A 20350-nucleotide genomic window follows, 5' to 3' on the forward strand; every position below is an offset into this window, starting at 1 on the left:
TTTTGCAGAGGCAAAGCTGCTCAGCATGCACTGGGCTCACAATGAGGTCCATTCCGCATGAGTTAAAAGTAGCAGAAGTCTTACATAAGGTAAATGCTACAAATTTGACGTTCCGCATGACGTCGCACACAATCTGCAACACTCCTGCAACACTAGCACGAAAATCGCTTTGTTGTAGCGATTTCCGAGGAATCCAGAAAAGTGGATTCACCCTCAGAAAATCACTACACTCCTGCCAACAACCTGCAACACTTGCAAAAAAGACATGTGCATTCTCAATGTTGCGGTTGCAACAAAGTCCCTCCCCCAGGCTCTCTCCTCCGAACTTCCGGTGAAGCAATCGCCATTTTTTTTCCTCGGAGTGAGCGGGGAAAGCAACAAACTAGTGAGGCTTGATTCACCCAGCGAGGCTTCTCCAGCTACAGTCCCTCCACAGAAGTGTGTTAAAGCTCCCCTAAGTCCCCAAGCACAACACAGCCCCCCAGTTCCCTTTACTTTCGGGCAAAAATCGCACCCGTGCAGGGGGGGGATTTTTTTCCACTCGGGGGAGCGTGGTAATGGTGACTCGCCAGCTCACACGCCAGCTAGATGGGTCTCTACATTAGGAAGAATCAAGGCATATTCGTTGAAATGTGTATGTGTGTGTGTGTGTTTTAAACCTGTGCTTAAAGGGAAAGGGGCTTTTCGGGAGCATGATAACAACCGCCCATTGGCTGTTTGTTTGATTGACGGCCAGGGGTGGGAACAAACACAGAAAAAAATCGCTTCCTTTCTACCGATTCCTGCGAGACCGGAAACCTGTGGGGAACAAATGAAATGCTACTGGATTCCACTACAAATGAAGGTATGTGGAACGCCGAGATTCCACTATTTAAAATACCATTATTGCTTTGTGAAAGCAATTGGCAACATTGGTCCTTGTGCAGAATGGGCCTGAATGTCATCAGGGCACATCAGGAGATTGCCTTGTATATAGTTCAGGAAATAGTTGATTAAGATACGTTCTCCTGGTGAAGCTCTCAGCTTGCTCATCGACAACATAATCCTAATGATTTAATCCAAGGTCTGCAAAGTCCTATTCACATCACATGCTGGCAAAAATATCCAAATTCTTCTCTGAATTTCCTTCTCAGAAGAACCCCCAGACAGTGCCTTCAGATTTCTGAAATCTTTCTTGAAATACAATTCTTATCATCTGGCACAAGAGTTTCTAAAAAGGACAAATTCTGTTGGGTACACATTTTGGAGACAAGTAACTGTTTCCTGTTTCATTTCTTTTTTTATACATTTCTGTTTGTGCCAACAGTTGCAGTTCTTTATTTAGTTATAATTATTTAGTTACTTCTTAAAAGATGCAGAGACTGCCCTTCTGAAAAAATACTCAAATACAATATAGAGAAAGATAATATACATAAAATCTATGCAAAACAGAGCCACCTGACTAATCCTGAAGATAAGGTTTTGCAAAGGTTGTCTTATCAAGCCATTTTGCAACAAGCAGTGAGCAGGTGATTTGAAATTTCAGTGGGAGACCATTCCTGAATATTGGAGCGATTATAGAAAAACCATCTGTAATGTCAGATGTACATCCCTATTTGAAAAGGCCACTACATATAATTACACAGAGTGGAACATAGGTTGCATATGGGCAAAGCTGTTTTTCTCAGGTATTATATTTTTAATTGTTACCATTACAGGTTTATTTGTACTGTTCATGCATGTTTGGTGATTTTGCATGCCACTTATATAATACTGATATTTACAATCCATATCCTTAATATGGACAAATAAGTAAAAAGCATTTTTATTGGATAAATTCAATGGAGTAAACAGAAAAATGGCAGCAGAATAATTTGCACAAGGGAATCAAAAGGAAGACCTTCAAGCTGCAACAATGGAAATGAGACATTTGAATATGCCCCAATATACTTTGTTCCCCAAATTCCCCCTTGAGTGCCCCAGCAATGCTACTGTCTGGTTGGGATGAACAAGCCCCTCCTTTTTGAGGTCATCAGTGCACCACTGGGAGCATTGCAGGCCACATGCATTTATTTCTACAGGTTAACATGTGGGATTCCTCATGGTGCAGTCTTATTCCTCATGTTATCCAACCTCTGTGTTAAACCTTTAGGATAATTAATCAGTATCTTTGGAACTGGATGCCTTCAGCATATATCGCTATGTATGAAGAGACATATGTCTTTCCCAGTTCTATATCTCTCTGTCCCGATCCCCTGGTAATGTGGCAGAGGTACTGAGACACTGCCTAAATGCTGGGGTTAAATGCCTGAAAGTAAACAAATCGGAACTGAATCCAGCCAAAACAGATGTGGGCAGATTGGAAAGCATGAGAAATGACAATTATAATGCATTCTACATAGGTCTCCCTATGAAATCGACTCCAGCTGATGCAAAATGCTGCAGCTCAATTATTCTTAGCAACTAGGTGGAGGCATAGTATACCCACTGGAAGCAATCAACCTGCTTCAAGGTTTGAATGTTGGCAATACTAGCAACAGCCACTGATGGCATTTGTTTCTAAAAGTTACAGACATTGATTTTATTATTGGGGGGTTAGATCCCCAGAGTACTTTTTTCACTATTTTTTCCCCTACTCCAGACAGCCTTATCATTGCCTGCTTCCTTTTCTCCTTCTCACCCAGGAATTGCTTCTGGGTTTGGCCCCAATAAGTCCTCCTTCAATGGTCATAACAACCCTGGAAAGGGCCCTGCCTTTTCCTGACTGAAACCAAGGCCTGAATTTTTAGCAATTCTGTGCAGTTGCTAGGCACCGATTGCATTCATTTCTAAAAGCTGCAGGCACTCATTTTATTATTTCGGGGATTAGCCCTCCAGAATACAATTTTTTAGATTTCAAAAAAATGGCAAGCCTGGGGTGTTTTTCAGGTTTATAGAAATATCTTTCCTGTTTGTTCATTGTTCCAGTCTCTAGATTTTAGTATGCTAAAAATTAGCCAGAATAAGAATTAGATGTTATATTATATATACACAGGAGCGACCTGCACGATAGAAAGAATTCCTAAAGTTTTATCTGATTCCTATTTCTGTGCCAAATTGCTATCTCTCAAAATAGATCTTCCGGGGAGAAAGTTTTTAATGGACTCTCAGGTAGTATTTATATGAAGTGTATGGTCAGAATTCAAACCAGTTCCCAAAATATCCATATTACTATTTTGTAATATAGATTTTTTTTGTTATGGGAATAAACTGATTCTTGAGTTTCCATGAAACACAGTACATATCCTGTTCTAAAACCAGACATTCCCTCCACTACCACCATCATGTTTCATAATCTTTTAGAACCTGGTCTTTGTGAAGACTTGGGACACTTTCCCATAGTTTGAACACACATCTGGAAGTATTCCCAAATAAAGACAGAATTATATTTTAATGGAGAATGTCTGAAGATGATTTTTAGTTATTCCATCCCACTCATTTTCTCTCACCCTCCATTCTGTGCTAGGTAATAGGTATTCATTTTAGATATTATATGACGTCTGGAAATCATAGACAGTGGCTATTCACGTTGTACTGGCACTGTCCCCATCCATGGTTTTGCATGACGATCTAGCATTTGATGCTAGAGCTGAGACTCCACCCTCATTTGTCCAACATTGTAGAAAGCTGGGACAAAACTGTTATTCTCTCCCGGGAACATAATGTCACTGTGCTGCACAACATTTGTTTTGCACCTTCCTGGTGCAGTTCTTGGCTGGCATGAAATCTCAAGGTATAGATTCTGTCTGAAATCAGTAGTACTAAATCAGTTTAAATCCTACTATACTAATAGGACTGGATCAAGTTGCCTTACCTGCCACAAGGATTTGGCAAGAAGATCTATGCATTTAAATAGCCATCTTGGAATCCCTCATTTTGTCAAACACGTGGGAAACGTATTTCCAGAAGGTGTATGAAGACTTTTCTTATGACCCCACCACCCCCTACAAAAAATAGAGGACTCGCCTAAATGGCTCCTAGTATACATAAGAGAGGTTAAATCACTAACTGGCCGACTCAGAAGAGGAAAAGATCCTTGTGCAGATCCCTGGCTGGTACTGCTCGTAGCTCCAGTGATTTGGGTGGGAGAGTTTGTTTCTCCTATTGATACTTCTGGCCATTTCCCTAAGAACTGGGACCTGCCATTTATAGTTCCATTTTTAAGGGAGGAGGAGGGGTGATCTATCTAATTATAAACCAATTAACCCACTCAACATTATTAGCAAACTTTACACCGGATAAGGATGTGCATTTGACTAATATGAGCTGAAAAAATACCCATAAAATATGTTATCAGTATTTTTGAGGTAGTATTTCTAGGAGTGGGCATGAACTGGTTCATAAACTTAAATCCATTATGAATTTCACTGATTCATCCCTCCCTTCCCCTGAATGATCATTTCCCAGACCTCTTGTCTGGTTTGGTTCAGGGTTCGGGCCATTTTAGCCCTCTGTTTCATTTTGCCCCTTTCAAATGGAGGGAAACAAAATGGAGGTTTTTTTGGCCTCACAGTGAACAGGCATGTGTGTCCTGCTGTGATACTGAAATGGCTACAATTCAGTCATTTTGTACAAGCCATTTCAGAAATGGCTCCAGGCCATTCCAGGAATCAATTTTGCTTCTTCCTCCTTAGAAGCAAAATGGAATCTTAAAATGGTTGGCAGCTGTTTTGGGGCTCATAGTGAACAGATGTGCATGCCACACTGTGAGGATGAAGAAGAAGCAAGCCATTTCAATTTCAGTGCTCCATTTAGTTTCCCCTCCTTCTAAGCAAGGGGAAGTGAAAAAGACCAGTCTGAATGTAGCCAGTTTGTTTCAGGGTCTGGGTCTTTTGGATTCAAGGATTTTGATTGGAAACACCCCAAATACTAAAGCATCCCTAATTATGTCAGTCAGATTTTGGGTGAGGGTTTTCTGAAATGGCCAGCCCAAAAAATCCTGAAAATATCTGGGATTCTTCAGGACCACTGGATGGCCACAGCTAAAGTGCATTTAAAGGCCTTTTACTTCCTTTACATTCTTTTCAAGTGAACTCTCAGCTTGGAGAAGACATTCAAAGGGACTGTGCAGCCTTTAGATGTATTTGGAGTTCACTCACACACTACCATGGCTTGCTGAAGACATTCATATTTTTAAAGGATTGCATTCCCTTTAAAGTTTAATTGCCTTTCCTCCAATAGAAACAATGGTAGATGAGGGCACTTTCTTTGGGGGCTGATGGAATTAGATCCTGCTCCAACCTTTTTCAAACTTGGGAGGTTTTTCGAGGAGAGGTGTCTCTTCCTCAAAAAAAGGAGTGTGTGTTCTCGGTCCACATATTGCTGGAGCCTAGCTTGTAGGATTTTGAGCATGACTTATTGTACAGCTATATACATTTGTGTGTGTATATATATATAAGAACTGGTATATATAAGAACTGGCTTTAAGAACTCAACATCAAGAAAACAAAGATCATGGCATCTGGCCCTCTCAATTCCAGACAAATAGATGAGGAAGAGATGAAGGTAGTGACAGATTTTATTTTCCTGGGCTCCAAGATCACTGCAGATGGGGACTGCAGCAAAGAAATTAAAAGAGGCTTGCTCCTAGGGAGGAAAGCTATGGGAAATCTAGACAGCATCCTGAAAAGCAGAGACATCACCCTGCCAACAAATGTGCGTCTAGTCAAGGCTATGATCTTTCCAGTTGCAATGTATGGCTGTGAAAGTTGGACCATAAGGAAGGCCGAGCATCAAAGAATTGAGGCTTTTGAACTCTGGTGCTGGAGAAGACTCTTGCGAGTCCCTTGGACTGCAAGGCGAACAAACTGGTCAGTCCTAGAGGAGATCAGCCCTGACTGCTCCTTAGAAAGCCAGATACTGAAGATGAAACTCAAATACTTTGGCCACTTCATAAAAAAGGAAGAACTCCCTGGAGAAGAGCCTAATGCTGGGAGCGAATGAGGGCAAAAGAAGAAGGGGATGACAGAGAATGAGGTGGCTGGATGGAGTCACTGAAGCAGTAGGTGCAAACTTAAATGGACTCCGGGGAATGGTAGAGGACAGGAAGGCCTGGAGGATCACTGTCCATGGGGTCGCAATGGGTCGGACTTTGCACCTAACAACAACAATAGCTAGTGGCCTGACCAAAGAATCTAATCTTTTTTCTCTCTCCAAGGTGCTTATATGAATCCAAGACCTCTTTACATTTTCTGTTCATGGGAGCTAGATTTCAATCTAGAGATTCATTCAGTACACTTAAAAGAAAGAACTGCTACAGAATAGTTGATTGCCTAATAGATAGCATCTAGCCACCACAAAGTGACCTTCACCACCTGCTGTATTCTGTTTAAACAAGATCGTATAGCTTCGAGCCAGATAAATATGAAAACAGAATCGGAATGTGCTTGGGGATTAGAATCCTGTCAACTGCATCGTTTTCACAAGTGGTAGGAATGCTCCCCCAATGCAGAAATTCATAAAATACAAATCTATCCAGCAGAGCTTCTCTTAGTTCATTTATACAAATAGAAAAATACAAGAGCTGGAGTATTTTTCATGTTGGCCAAGAAAGGGGAGAGGGGATCATTAAAATGCTTCGTTTAAGACACCATATAGACAATGTACAAGAATGTATTCCCGGATGGATTATAGTACACAGTCAGATTTTTATGAACTGTAACTGACTGAGATACAGAGAGCTTTGCAAACCTTAGAAATTTTTGCTGGATTTGGAGATCTCCAAGATCAAAAGCTATCAAATTTTGGACTAGAGCCCAGTCTGGGTCTGGATTGGAGGGCTCCAGGCTCTGGTATGTGGTGGTGATACCATTACCTCAGCTTACCTTACAGGGCATCTTAATCATCACCATCATTATATATTTATACCACCTCTCTCCAGTAGCGGGCTTAAGGTAGTTTACAACATGGTTAAACAGTTTTCTGTCTACTTAAGATTAAAATCAAGATTTTTAAAATTTGCCATCAACTCACTAACAACTGAACTTAACTACCTAACCACCATTGCTACCCATCCCAGCCATCATTTATCTTTCCTGCCTGTTGACTATGGCAGGTTACATCTGTCCATGGCATGGGGGAACAGAAAGGAAGGGGGTATTGAGAGGCTTTTCTGTGGCTTTCCCCTTTAAGTGAATAGGCATTTTTGGTCAAGGGGGAATCTGCAAAGTGAAGGAGTAAACATTCCTTGCATTACCCAAAGGAGGAGTTTGGGGGGCTGAAGCTTAGCTTTGCTTGCAAAATGACACGTAGCAATGAGCTACCACGTCATATCCCCCACCATTCTGGCCCTTGAAATTGTTTTTTAATCCCTTTCTTTATAGAACACTGCTGTATAGCACAATTTGTCTCACGAGGAAAGCAAAACAAGAGGAGAGGGCTCCATGCCCTGAGGCAGCTGAGCACATTTGCTGTGGCACCTGTGAGTGTCGTGGGAACAGAAGGATGTGGATGTAATTCCTGCCATTTCCAGGTTGCCTTCATCGGCTGCCATGCTTTCTCCCCACTCGGCTGTCTCTGGAAGCATCCTGTGTCAATGTTGCAGTTTTAACAAAGAAAAACATTTCTAGCCATCACCCACATAGCTAAAGCAAGCAATAATCCTCCAGCTGAAATCTTCGCTTCTCATTATACTTATTATTACTCTTGATATTCTATAGACTGTGATTAGGTGACTGCTTAATATATTCACTTAATAATTTCACTTTCACAAATGATGATAGCAATAATAAAGAAAGCCTCATGATATCTTCCCTAGTGAAAGGTGGATCATTAATTAATTCTTAGCCTCCTGTATCCATGGCAAGAGGAGATCTATAGTGCCAGATGTTCTCAAATGCTCACTTGACCCTCACCAACTGCACTGCAGCAATTTACAGACTGCACGTTTCGCCATTCTCTCCATGTACACCTCACAGCTAGTGTCAAAAGCAGAACCTGCACATGGGTTAGTATGTATTCTTACTCTCTGTTGATTCGTGTCTTCATTTGTGTTTGAATTCCTGAAATCATGATTACTATTTTATTGTGTTAGATAACCAAATAAAAATATGCCCAGTTTTAAACATTACAAACCTGATGACCTCATTTAAAATCTAATCCTATATGAACAAAAAAAAGTTACAATCATTTTGGTTGACAAATATATGTCAGTGTAAATGTGGAATACAGAAAAGCCAAACAGTATTATGACTTCGGGTGGGTAGCTGTGTTGGTCTGAAGCAACAATAGATCACAGTGATAGCCCGCATGGCATTCTTCCGTCTGCACCAAACAAGGCTACTCTTGCCCTACCTGTTGTTGGATTGCTTGGCTACAATTATCCATGCAATGATCACCTCCAGACTGGACTTATGTAACTCTCTCTATGACCGTTTATGCACTGGAGGTTTCATACCGGGCTGCAGGCTGGAGTTTTAGTTGTGGTAGGTTGCCCCACCTATTCCTGCACCCACACAGAGGAGCATTTGGCTCAGTGTGCCTCATCTGCCCACGATTTGAGCTCCTGCACGGGATCTGGGGCAGTGAAGTTCTCAGTGCATAAACGGTCTATGTGGGTCCCTGACCCAGAAACTGCAGCTGATATAGAATGCAGCTGCTAGGATCCTCACAGGAACAGCCTGGAGGGCCCATATCCAGCCTGTATTGAGGCAGCTGCATTGGTTGCCAGTTGCAGCCTGGATCAGGTTCAAGGTTCTGGTGTTAACTTTTAAGGCCATCTGCAGTTTGGCCCCACATATCTGTGGGACTGTCTCCTCTTGCCCCCTGCAGGGCACATTGTTCTGCAGGTGTGAATCTGTTGGAGATCCCTGTCCCATGAGAGGTTCACATGGCTTCAACCAGGGCCAGGGCCTTTTCAGTTCTGGCCCCAACCTGGTGGAATGAGCTCCCAGGAGATCTGAGGGCCCTGACGGAGCTCATTCAGTTCTGCAGGGCCTGCAGGATGGAGCTCTTCCACTAGGTATATGTTGAGGCCAGAACAAGTTAGATCTGGGTCCCTCCCAGAGCCAGCCATTTCCATCTGGCGACCCTGTTTTCCCCTTGAAGCTTTTTTAAAAAGTCTGTTGAGCAGGGGATGATTTGTTGCTATCTAGGATGGTTTTTAATGGGGTTTTAGATTGTTTTAATGGGATTTTATTGTGAGGATGGATGTTACCCACCACGAGCCACTGGATGGAAGTGGTGGGGTACATATTGAAAAATGAATATATTTGCCTGAGATAATTCTGAACCATTATATCTGAAGAAGTGTGATTGCACCCAAAAGCTTATATCTTGAATAAATCTTTGTTGGTCATAAAAGTGTCACTGAACTCAAACTTTGTTCCATACTGTGACTTGGTATTGTTATATTTGGTTATGAACTCAAATGAAATTATTTTTCCCCAGCAGACTATTATTCTGAACTCTTGAGCATATGCAAAACCTGTATATACATATGGGGTTCAGAGTGTGACAGGCCACCTGAAGGAGGCAGGGCTTGCTGCACAATAGGATGGGAAAGGCCCCATGAAACTGGCACAGAGCAATATCCTGAGATCAGCTGCCAGGATGGTCACTAGACAGACCTAGATCACTCCTGTTCCCTGCCAGTCTCTAGGAGATGGGTGGAGAATTAGGGCTGAGATAACTGCATTGACCCACATCTAATAGTGTTGAATCCAACCAAACAAGAAACGGGGGGGGGGGGGACAACATTGGCAATTCTCCTTAACCAAGTTGTACCCAGATGTGCTTTTATAATATACTTAGCAATACTTGCCATTAAGGCAGACTGAAACCATTGTATTAATCCATTGTATTAATTAATACCATTGTATTAATCAAGGATCAAGAAATATTTATTCTGGACTAATCCCAGGGTTTACATCAAAGCAGAGGAAACATTATCACAGCAAGTGAACAAAATGATTACTTGTTTTGTTACATGTTACATTCAAAATCCTCCGTCAAAAAACAAGCCTTTATTTTCTCAAGTTCCTAACAGCAGAATTTTATATGAACAGTCTAAAAAGCTGAAGTTCAAGAATAATCATTCCCAAATGCAAAGGGGAAAAAATGAAACCAAAGACTTTATTCCCCATCTATTGAGTAGAAAATGATAGAATTAACAGATAAAAGGCATGCTATGTTAGATGAGATGACACACCTTTTTCTCTTTTGTGGTCCATGAAAGCGTCTTTGAGGACAGGTTGTTAAAAAATAAAGGCAACAAGTGTCTGGCTCTTTGTTTTTTAGTTACGCGTGCATACCTGATACCTGAGTGCTCTTTGATCTCTTTATGCTTAGCCAATGGTTTGGGAACCAAAAAAGGCCTTGTGTGCATGAGACAGAACACAGAAGTGGTGGGATTTTGCTTTGCGTTTTGCTGCAGCTAGCATGTTTCCTGCCTACATAGCGGCAGAAACAGCTTTGCTTTCCACCCCCTCAGAAAGGAGGCAGCAGACATTGGGTTAGGCAGAACAGTCGCCTCCAGCTGTACTGCCAATGGGAAATGGAAGTCACCTGAAGCACTCCCACCTTACCTGGCTTTTTTTCTTTTCTTTTCTTTTCTTTTTTTACTGTGGAGCTCTCTGTGGCAGTAATGTGAGAACTCCTTGGGTCTGAGCTAGGAATTCCAGCCTCTAGGTAGGACTTGAGAATTCCCCAGAATTACAGCTCATTTTCAGTCTACCGAGATCAGTACCCCTGGGGAACTAGATGCTTCAGAGGGTAGACTCTATAACAGTGCATTCCACTGAGGTCCCTGGCCTCCCCCGGGCTCCACTTCCATGAGTTTTCCAACCTGACTACCCTACCCAGCCACATGGGCAGCTGGGGGGATTTGGCAACTCTAATCTGGATAGAAATTTTCAGCCCCTATATGATTAGCCAGGATAATTAACCCTTTTCACTTGTTTCACATCTGTTTATGCACAAACAAAGCTGAACCTAAAGGGTTGGTCATGATTTGTGTAGGTAAGGTGCGTATTATGAGATTAGATTGGTGAACATGCTGAGACATTTTAGAATGGGAACAAGCAGTTCACTCAAGACGTAATGGTTCCCAGTGCTGTGCATCAGCATTTGAACCTTTATATCAGTGGTTCTCAACCTGGGGGTCGAACAATCCTTTCATAGGGTTCGCAGCAGGGCGAGCAGCTTGGCCAGGGGGCACCACCACTGTTGCTGCTCCTCCTGCAGTTGCCTGCATTTGGCCGCTAGCTGCTCCAGCAGCACCCCCAGGAAGAAACCAATTTATACACAATCATGAACAATGGATCTCCATGCCATTGGTCAGTTTCGGTTTAATTTCTGTGAAAGAACACTAGCATAACTTTATGATTGGAGCTCACCACAACATGAGGAACTGTATTAAATGGTCACGGCATTAGGAAGGTTGAGAACCACTGCTTTAGACAGTGAGAGGAGATGGGGTTGATAGATACAGGAGAGGAAAAGGTACAGGTTTGGTACAGGTGAGGAGAAGCAAAGTATGGCCTATGGTGATGAATTTGTCCAAAATGCTGGGAAATAGGGGAGCCCTTTGAGTCTATACAACTGGAAAGTGAATTTAATTTATGCATAGTTCTGGTCATAATTAAAATGCAATTCAGCTGATATAGTACTCTGACATCTTCAGGAACAGGGCAATCCCAACTTCTGAACTGTCAGGCATCATTTGGATTACTATGGAAATGGGTTAACCAGACATGGAACTCAACACTCTGCCTGCAAACTCAGATCTTTCCCATTTGCACAAATATCTTCTCCAGGATCTTATGACCTTGGAAATGTATAAGACCCTGAAATCTGATATAAAAGACAGCAGCTATTAAATTCAGCAGAAGTTCATATTCACTGAGTTTGTATTAAAAACTGATCTTACAATACATCAAAGACTGTGAAGCACATCTGGTCAATGCCACTGGTGACAGCTGTTAGTGTGATGTACCTTGGATTCAATAGCCCAGCTTACCCTGATTTCATCAGGACTTTAAAGCTAAGCAGGGTTGGCCACAGTCAGTACTTGGATGGGAGACTGCCCAGAGGTAGCTATGCAGAGGAAGGGAATGGTAAATGATTACCTGAAACCTCCTGTGGAGGCTGTCACTATGAGTCTATTGTGACTCAACAGCATGTTTTTCTTCAGTGCAAAGTTTATGCATCAAACATGCTGAACAACATCTCTTGACTCCTGCTCCTGCCTAATTTAACATCACCCTCAAGTTTGCTGCTGAATACTACAAGACCTACTGGAAGACCTTCAGGAATATCCTTAACAACAGACTGAAGTAAAAATAGGAAAATCACATGATATAAACCACTGCAGCTTCATTCCTCTACTATAGTTGTATGTAAGCAAGTTTCTTCTTGGTATAGAAGTAGAATTTAATAACGTATTTTAAAGAATGTCTTTTCTGATCCATGAATAGAAATTCAGCAGTGAACACTGGAGAACTGCGTGGATAGAGTAATTTGCACCAAACGCTAATGGCACACAGAAGTCAAAGTGTGGACGCCATGCACAAATGCAGGTCAGTCAGATTACCTGTATTGGTTCAGAACATTATGTTTGAAGCCCTCCTTTTTTGTTCAGTATTTTTTAAACCAAAGAGACATCACATTATCATGCTTTTGGGGACAATATATATATTTTTAGGGGGGTAGACAGATTTTGTTTTCAAGCATCTTTGTCCTCTGCTCAGTTAAACAGAGTGGGTAGTATTTGAATTAATTCCCTATACTTCAGTAGGTGACACCCTGATCACAAACCTCCGACTAACTTGATTTAATCTTCTGATTGAGGGGTAAAATAAAAATGATTTTTTTTCTTTTAGTCTGATGCTTCATTCATGAGGGAAGAAGCCCATTTTTCATAGGTATGTTGTCTATCAAAATTATCAGGGAGTCCAGAATATGTAGACACAGAATGTGGACTTTTATCCAGTAAGTAACATGGCACCTAGTGCAAATGCTGACATATACAGCAGGATTGATTAGTTAATTACCAAATCTTAGTAAGTAGCCTTATGGTCCTATAACATAGAAGAAAGCAATTTTGAAAAGAAAAAACAAACAATCATTTAATTGCTATTTTTCACTATAATGAATTGAAAAATCACAGCAATGTATACCTCCTAGTCCTGGTCTCAGGCGATTATCATAACCATCAAGTAGTCGGTCCAGAATACGAGTGAATATTGTAGTGTTGTCCTTAATTTCGTCTTGTAAAGAAGTTTGTCCATAGCTGGAAAAAAATCATTATCGTCAAAAATATATACTATCCACTAATAAACCTATAAAGGCATTACTATGAACTCTGTTTCCTTTTGCTAATAGTACAAAACCTCTTCCATCATGCCAGATTGTGAGAGCATTATAGTATTATTTCTCCTATATATTATCCAAAGTAAGCATATCCATTATAAAGGTCACACCAAAACACAGGCAAGCTTGGAAATGAATGATTTTCCTGGATTTTTTTTGTTTTACACCATAGTTCCTGTCTGCAGTATTTCTCCTTTCTACGCTGCTTTTGTGAGCACAGGATTCTATGTTTCCTTACTAAACCTCAAAATGCTTTATTTTATTGTGGAATTAAATGTGTCATGAATGAAATTGGTGGTGTATCTAAAAAAGCCCCCCCACCCCCCAAAAAATTCAGCTTGTAAGTTAATAGCTTGCTCCTAAACATATAGTTTGATTAGAAATGTCCCAGATTATGAGGAAGTATTGTAACCAGCGATGCCATCTTTACATTATAAATCCCTGTCCATATCCCTGCAGATGCCTTAACAATATATGTAATCAGATTTTCATTGAAATAAAATTGGTCTACTTTTGCTTATTATGTACTTTGATAATTTCCTTGTGACCAAGAAACCATATTTTGAGCTAACATTAGATGGTGTTCACCCATATTTTCCCAAGCTGTCAGACTTAGTACCCAAACTTCTGCACCCAATGACTGCAGTACAAGGTAACACCCTAGCAAATTCAGTATAATTATTTCATTTTGATATGTGGCAAGTTTGGGGTTCAGGTTATTATTTTATATTATCATAGCAAAAAGTGTTTACCAGTGGTTTGTGTATTCCATAGTCAGTATGGTTTCCTTTCCTCCAGAATGCAATTTAACAGTAGTATATAAATTTCTGTAGCAAATTGTTCCTGTGGGTTTACCATGGACATGAGCTAAATTCTGGCCTCTTCTCAGATACCTCAAGTACTTATGATTAAGATAATGATTCCCCTTCTGCACTCTCAAGTACAAGTCATGCTGTTTTCTCTTAATCATCTATCATGGTTGTCTTAGAGCCAAATCTTGGAGTCCTTCTTCTGCCCTTTAACTGGGAAAGCTCCTATTTGCAAAGTGGGACACTTGCCAGAGTAAACTCAGCAGGATTTAGCCCTTGAACCCCAAGCTACTTTCCTCTTGATCACTTTGTCACATACATTATTACTGAATCAGTCTTCCTTATGTATCTGGTGTGATAAGATTCACAGCAATATCTTTTCCAAAACCTCTTTGTGAAGCATGTTTTCATGAACAATGGAATCAGTGTTTTGTAAGATTCACTTAATCTGACCAATAATTGTCAATAGTAACAAATATATAGTATGATGTTAAACTATCATTTAACCTTAATAAATGTTGCCAAGAGCATAAATATGGAGAAGAATCAATTTGTATATTTTATTTTATGGATGAAAGAGTCTGTCCAAATAAATTTGTAATTAACAACCCCCAATGGAAACAGCTATTTTTTCCCTTCATAATTCCAGTGAGAGCTCAATACAAATAAACATATCAGTTATATTCCTGTAATTTACAACTTCAAATTAATACAAGTCTGTGTATATATATTATTTTATTGTTAATACATATATATTCTTTTTATATATGTAATAATTAACAATAAGTTTTTTAAATGTAATCAAGCTAATCTAATGATAATCGTAAAAATGAATCTGCAAACTATGATGTTTTTAAGCATCAGAAGAGAAGCTTTTCTAATTCTTGAAAGCCTGTATAATTTGTTGATCAACAAGTAAGAGTAATCAAAGATTCAACAAAAGCTAGGCCTCTGCAATTCCACCATGGGTCAACTATACCCATTTGGTAACATTTGAAGGTCATTTTGTATGTTTGAAAATGCACCATAAGCATGCCTTCAACAGCCCTAATTGATAGATATTTCCCTGCACAAATATGTCTTTTGTTGTTCAGTCAGAAAGATCCCCTTCAAATATTTGCTATGATGATACACTCAACAGAAGTGCAGGATCCATCTTTTCTTAGACGAAGTACCAGATTTCAATATATTTAGTTCAAGAGTGTATTCTCTACAAGCAGTATGACATTTAAGTGGTTACCCTGGGCACATGTCAGTAATTGTCAGTCAACCAAAATCTTGGGAAATTAGTTTGTTTCTTTTCCTGGCAATCTTAGTGCTGTTTAACTTCCACCTTGATTTTGAGGTGACAGGTGGTTAGAACAATGGTCACAGCAATAATTCTTTGCTGTGTCCCATTAAAAACAATTGAGATTTAATGGGGATATAATAAACAGTGAAAGCCTTAAGTGATATTGAATTCAATGTCTGTTATGACCTCTCGAATACTCCTGCAATAAGTTGACATGTGTGCATAAATACATCTAAATTCCAATGTGATATAACAGTGTAGTGGGGATTTTGCCTATTTTGGATTGCAATGATATATAAAGATCCTGGATCACCACCACCCTGAATAAACACCCTATCCTTTTTCCCCATGAATAGGTCAACATACAATAATAGCAGGGACAACGTGCTCTAATATTATATAACAAAACTTTTAAAATGCTAAATTACAAATAGATACAAATGGGTAGCCGTGTTGGTCTGAAGTAGCACAATAAAATCAGAGTCCAGTAGCACCTTTAAGACCAACAAAGATTTATTCAGGGTGTGAGCTTTCCAGTGCTTGCACTCGAAAGCTCACACCCTGAATAAATCTTTGTTGGTCTTAAAGGTGCTACTGGACTCTGATTTTATTAAATTACAAATAGTTCCTTTTGTCATATATCTTAACAAACTATCACAAGCTTTGGAAGTAGTATTTACAAACTGCACTACCCAATTACAAACAGGTGACTTTAACACATTTTGTAAGCAGCCATAAGGCAAACCTGGCTGGGCAAACATTTTATTTCAGAAATGATTGTTTTCAACGTGTAGTCTGAACATATTGAAGAGAAATGTCAGTTACTGCATTTGTGGTTTCACACTAAACAACTGTGTAATAAAACACTGTGTACTAACTCCATCTACAGGTCATTATAATAGTGACACTTCATGTAATTTTTCAAAGGCAAGCAAATGCATCTTTGATTTTCACTTCCAAATCAGCAATTCTGGTGAAACATACATGCCATCACATGACACGAATGAGATGCATACAGGAGAAAGATAGCCAAGGTATAATTTCCTTTTCCTTTTATTTATAAAAACCTGATTAAATGTTTTAAAAAAGTGAGCTACACAAGCTAAGGCTGTGAACATCTTTTTCTTGTTGTCTATTTTCTTGACCTTTCCCTTGAGAAGAAGTGCTGAAGATCAATTTGATTATTCTCACCATCCCAATTCTACACAAATGCAGCTTTTTTCCCTTAATGAACTATCCCAATGCTTTAAATATTGCTGAATAAAGGATGTGACTCAGATGACTGAGATATTGGTACAATAATATTCCCCATCATTTGCAATTCAGAGTCAAACCATATGTTCAGTTATTCATTATTGATAAACTATAGTATTTTAGATCCATTTGCTAATTTAATAGTTCTCCCCCATACCCCATTCAGTGTATTTAAGATATCTCTTTTCTATGATGCCAATGACAAATTTCTGCATTGGCCACAAATTAACTCTTCCCATTCATAGCATAATTTGACTCTATGCAGCATTGCCGAAGCTTTCACATCCAAAATAGATTTGAAGCGTAAACTCTGTTTTAACAAGTTTAAGCAAGTACTAATAAGTTGTGTGGGGGGGCAGTATTTGTAGTAACAGGCCAGTCCTACTTATTTCAGTGAGGCGGGGTGGGGGAGAAATCAAGAAACCCACATATACATTGCAAAAAGGAAGCTGTGTCTTGCACATTGTATCTGTATAAAAGACTATGTACTCTTCACTGCACTTAAATCAGTAATCTAGCCTTAGTGTGGCTAGTCTTTCCTGAAGCCTTTCTGAACAGCATTGCACTACAGATGTTTCTTTCAATCTTCTCGTATTTTGATTTAGCCGGGATTTGAGCAGGATTAACTTCCCTCAAATACACTTTAGCAGTAGCCCATTCCATGTGTTGTCTGTTTCTCTTGTAATGAGAGTTCCAAACTGAAATTGGGATATATATATATATATATATATATATATATATATATATATATATATATATATATATATATATATATATATATATATATATATATATATATATATATATATATATATATATATATATATATATATATTAACAAAATCTTTTTTCCCACCTTCTTCCAGTTAGTGTGCTCATGAGGAGAGCACAGGCCCAAAGACGATCATAGGGAAGAGTTGTCATCTTCATGGTAGGTTAGGAGAACTGAAAACAAAATATAAAGAATGTAAGTAAATATTCCATGCAGTGAACATCAGAACTGACTTGAAATAGATCTAAAATAAATGTAGGCTGTTCTCCTTGTAGTCAGAGAAGTAAATGATAATGGGCCATTCACAGAAAAATCAAAAGGCCCTGTCCATTTCACACTTTCCACTTCTGGTTTTCTAGAGAGTAGATTCTTCATTGAACTCAGCAAAGCAACCTGCATTTAATTTCGTTTATGGTTGAAGAGCCCCAATTCTGTCAAATAAAATGGCTTATGAAGTTCTAGCATTCTTCCCCGCATGCACACACACACAAATGGTGCACATTGGGGGGGGGGGGCAGGGAGAATGTAAATATACTTTTTGCTTCAGCAAGGAAGAAACCATCCCCTGACCATGTCCCTCAAGACTTGAGAGGATGCCCCCAGTGGTTTCAAAGCTCTATCAGAGGCCTCATGAAAAGAACTGAAGCTCTCTCCATGCCCATCCTCTGGGTTGCCAAGCCTATGGACATGAAGGAAGCAGTCCAGCCCTTCAGAGCCTGGTTTGGGATGCCTGGCAGCCATACACAAAGCCTTTTGAGAGCAGGCACCAGAGGCAACTCAGGTGGAGAGACTGGCATGCAGATGGTCCTTGCCTATATCTTCATCCACTCTCTCAGCCTGTGCTGAGAAGACACCCCTGCTCCAAAGACTCCATTTTCTTTGACACTTCGGGGATTCAGCACAGCCCCATGCTTAGAGCGGGGGGGGGGGGGAGAAAAGTCTGCCTCTTCTCCCCCCCCCCTTTTTGTCTCAAACTTCCATGATTTTTCTCTTCCCCATTCACATGGCTCGCCCAGGCAACCCTGTTGCTGCCTGCCTGCCTGCCTGCCTGCCTGCCTGCCTCTTGCTTTCCTCTGCCTAGTGCTGGAATCCACTCCAGTGGCTCGGCTCGGCCCAAGAAGGCAAAAAGAAAAAGATGCATCACTTCATCCTGGCACTGAGACTATTTGGAAAACACTTTTTTTAAAAAGCACACCAAAAACAATAATGAATAACCATTGTGGGTTTTTTTCTTCTTCTTTAAAATGGCAAAAATAAGGAAGCAGACTGTCAGACAAGGAACTACCAGGGAGCAAAGACTGCTGTCAGAGAAGAGATCCGCTTGGAGTAGAACACTGAAGGATCCTGAGCAAAAAAGAGAGGGGCTTTTTCCATAGAGGCTGTAGGGGAAAGACAGAGAGAGAGAGAGAGAGAGAGATCCTCATGGCTGTGAGTTGCAGGGCTTGCTTTCCCTGGCAAAAGGAGTGTTGCATCTGTAGACGCGGAAAAAAAGCACAAGCACCCTTTACCACTAACAACTTTTCCGCTCTTCCTCGGCCAAACAGTAATAAAATGCCAGTTGCCGGCAGCCAGCTTCTCCTGCACTACTACCCTCCCAGGGTGGCATGATATAGACGAATGCACAGGAAAATCACCAGGTCGTCATATATGCTGGGAAGCAGCCTCTAGAACATGCACACACACACACACGACAAATGCCCCCCACCCCAACGGCCCTTCAGGGGGAGCACAATCCCACCTCACCCCACCCCACCCCACCCTTTCGCCCAGTCCTTCCGTGAAAGAGCCAGACCGAGAGGAGATGCCCACCCGTCTCTCCCATGCTGGGCGGCAAACAGCCCCCAGCCAGCTGCCTTTCCGGAGCGGGTAGCGGCGAATCCTTGCCTTGCTCCCGAGGAGGAGACGGAGACTTGCCTTTTGCATGGCAACTTTGCATTCTCACCCCTGGCTCAGAAAGTCATCTCCCCCCCCCGACCCCCAGCCTCGCCCCCCCCCCCGACCCTCCTCACCCTCTTCCCAATGGGAGCGGATGAGGATGATGAGCGGCTCCCGGAGCCCCCTCCTCGCCGCCGCCGCCGCCGCCTCCCCCCCCCCCCCCATGTATCCCCCTCCCTCTTATCAATCGCCCATCGATCGCTGCGGATTTTCGGGCTGGGGAGGGGGATGCGGTGGGGGGTGGGGGTGGGGGTGGGGGTGGGGAGGGGGAGCGAAGCCGGGGCGAGCCTGCCCGCCGCGCTGTACCTGCTCTGGGAGAAGCCCGCGAAATGAGCCCCTGCCATCCAGCCAGGCTCTTTCCGTCGGCCAGCCAGAGCGAGGCAGCGCGAGGGGGCAGCCGCCCGAGGAGGAAAGGCAGCGCCTGTTACCTCGAGACCCTCCGCGCGCCGCCTCCTCGCTGCACTGGCCAAGTCCGCCCGAGAGAAGCGCCTCGGACGAGAAGCCGCGGCGGGCGGGCAGGGACCAGGGCGCCTTGGAGCGGCGGAGAAGCGGCGGCTGCTGCTGCTGCTGCTGCCCGCCTCACTCATTCAGGCGCTCTCAGCCATCATGGACTCTGCCGCCGCCGCCGCCGCCGCCGCCGCTGTTGCCTGTGCTGCCGCCGCCTGCTCCGCTCTTCGATTTTTAACACCCCGATTTTCTCTGCCTGGGATTCAGATGGCAGCTCGAGGCAGGGGGAAAAAACCAAACCACACCAAAAACAACCCCCACCGCCAGGCTTTGCTCTTCACCAAGGCAGTAGTAGTACGTCCCGGGGTAAACCGGATGTGAAATAGGCTGTGACTTCATGCCAGAGAGATTTTATTTTAGAAAGGAAGGTGGTACTCAGCTCTCATCTAGAGACCAATCCGCCCTTCTCCGTCTTCTTCTCCGTCTCCCCCCCCCTTTTTTAAAATATGCAGCACA

The 20350-nt window shown here is 41.8% G+C and overlaps 1 protein-coding gene and 1 long non-coding RNA gene across 6 annotated transcripts in view; one reads left to right on the forward strand and one right to left on the reverse strand.

The window, feature by feature from the left end:
* The window catches only part of GABRA1 (gamma-aminobutyric acid type A receptor subunit alpha1), a 53748-nt gene that overhangs the window by 33145 nt on the left and 253 nt on the right, over positions 1-20350 (reverse strand). The window contains exons 1-3 of one of the 4 annotated variants that reach the window (XM_077327197.1): positions 19816-20308; positions 17537-17625; positions 13134-13246 (exon numbers count right to left, since the gene is read on the reverse strand). In XM_077327197.1, the coding sequence (XP_077183312.1) occupies positions 13134-13246; positions 17537-17610 (187 nt within the window). In that variant the 5' untranslated portion in view covers positions 17611-17625; positions 19816-20308. Of the gene's footprint in view, positions 1-13133; positions 13247-17536; positions 17626-19261; positions 19284-19693; positions 20309-20350 lie in introns of those variants that run through there. The other 3 variants (XM_077327198.1, XM_077327200.1, XM_077327199.1) reach the window with 3 other exon arrangements.
* LOC143832583 (uncharacterized) lies at positions 12166-16470 on the forward strand. 2 transcript variants are annotated; one of them, XR_013229323.1, is made up of 4 exons: positions 12166-12349; positions 12432-12533; positions 12837-12878; positions 16316-16470. It is a non-coding gene; the product is annotated as an uncharacterized LOC143832583 (long non-coding RNA). The 2 variants fall into 2 exon arrangements; XR_013229322.1 differs by having other exon boundaries at positions 12166-12533.

The sequence above is a fragment of the Paroedura picta genome, chromosome 3 (genome assembly GCF_049243985.1).
Source record: "Paroedura picta isolate Pp20150507F chromosome 3, Ppicta_v3.0, whole genome shotgun sequence".
NCBI lineage: Eukaryota > Metazoa > Chordata > Lepidosauria > Squamata > Gekkonidae > Paroedura > Paroedura picta.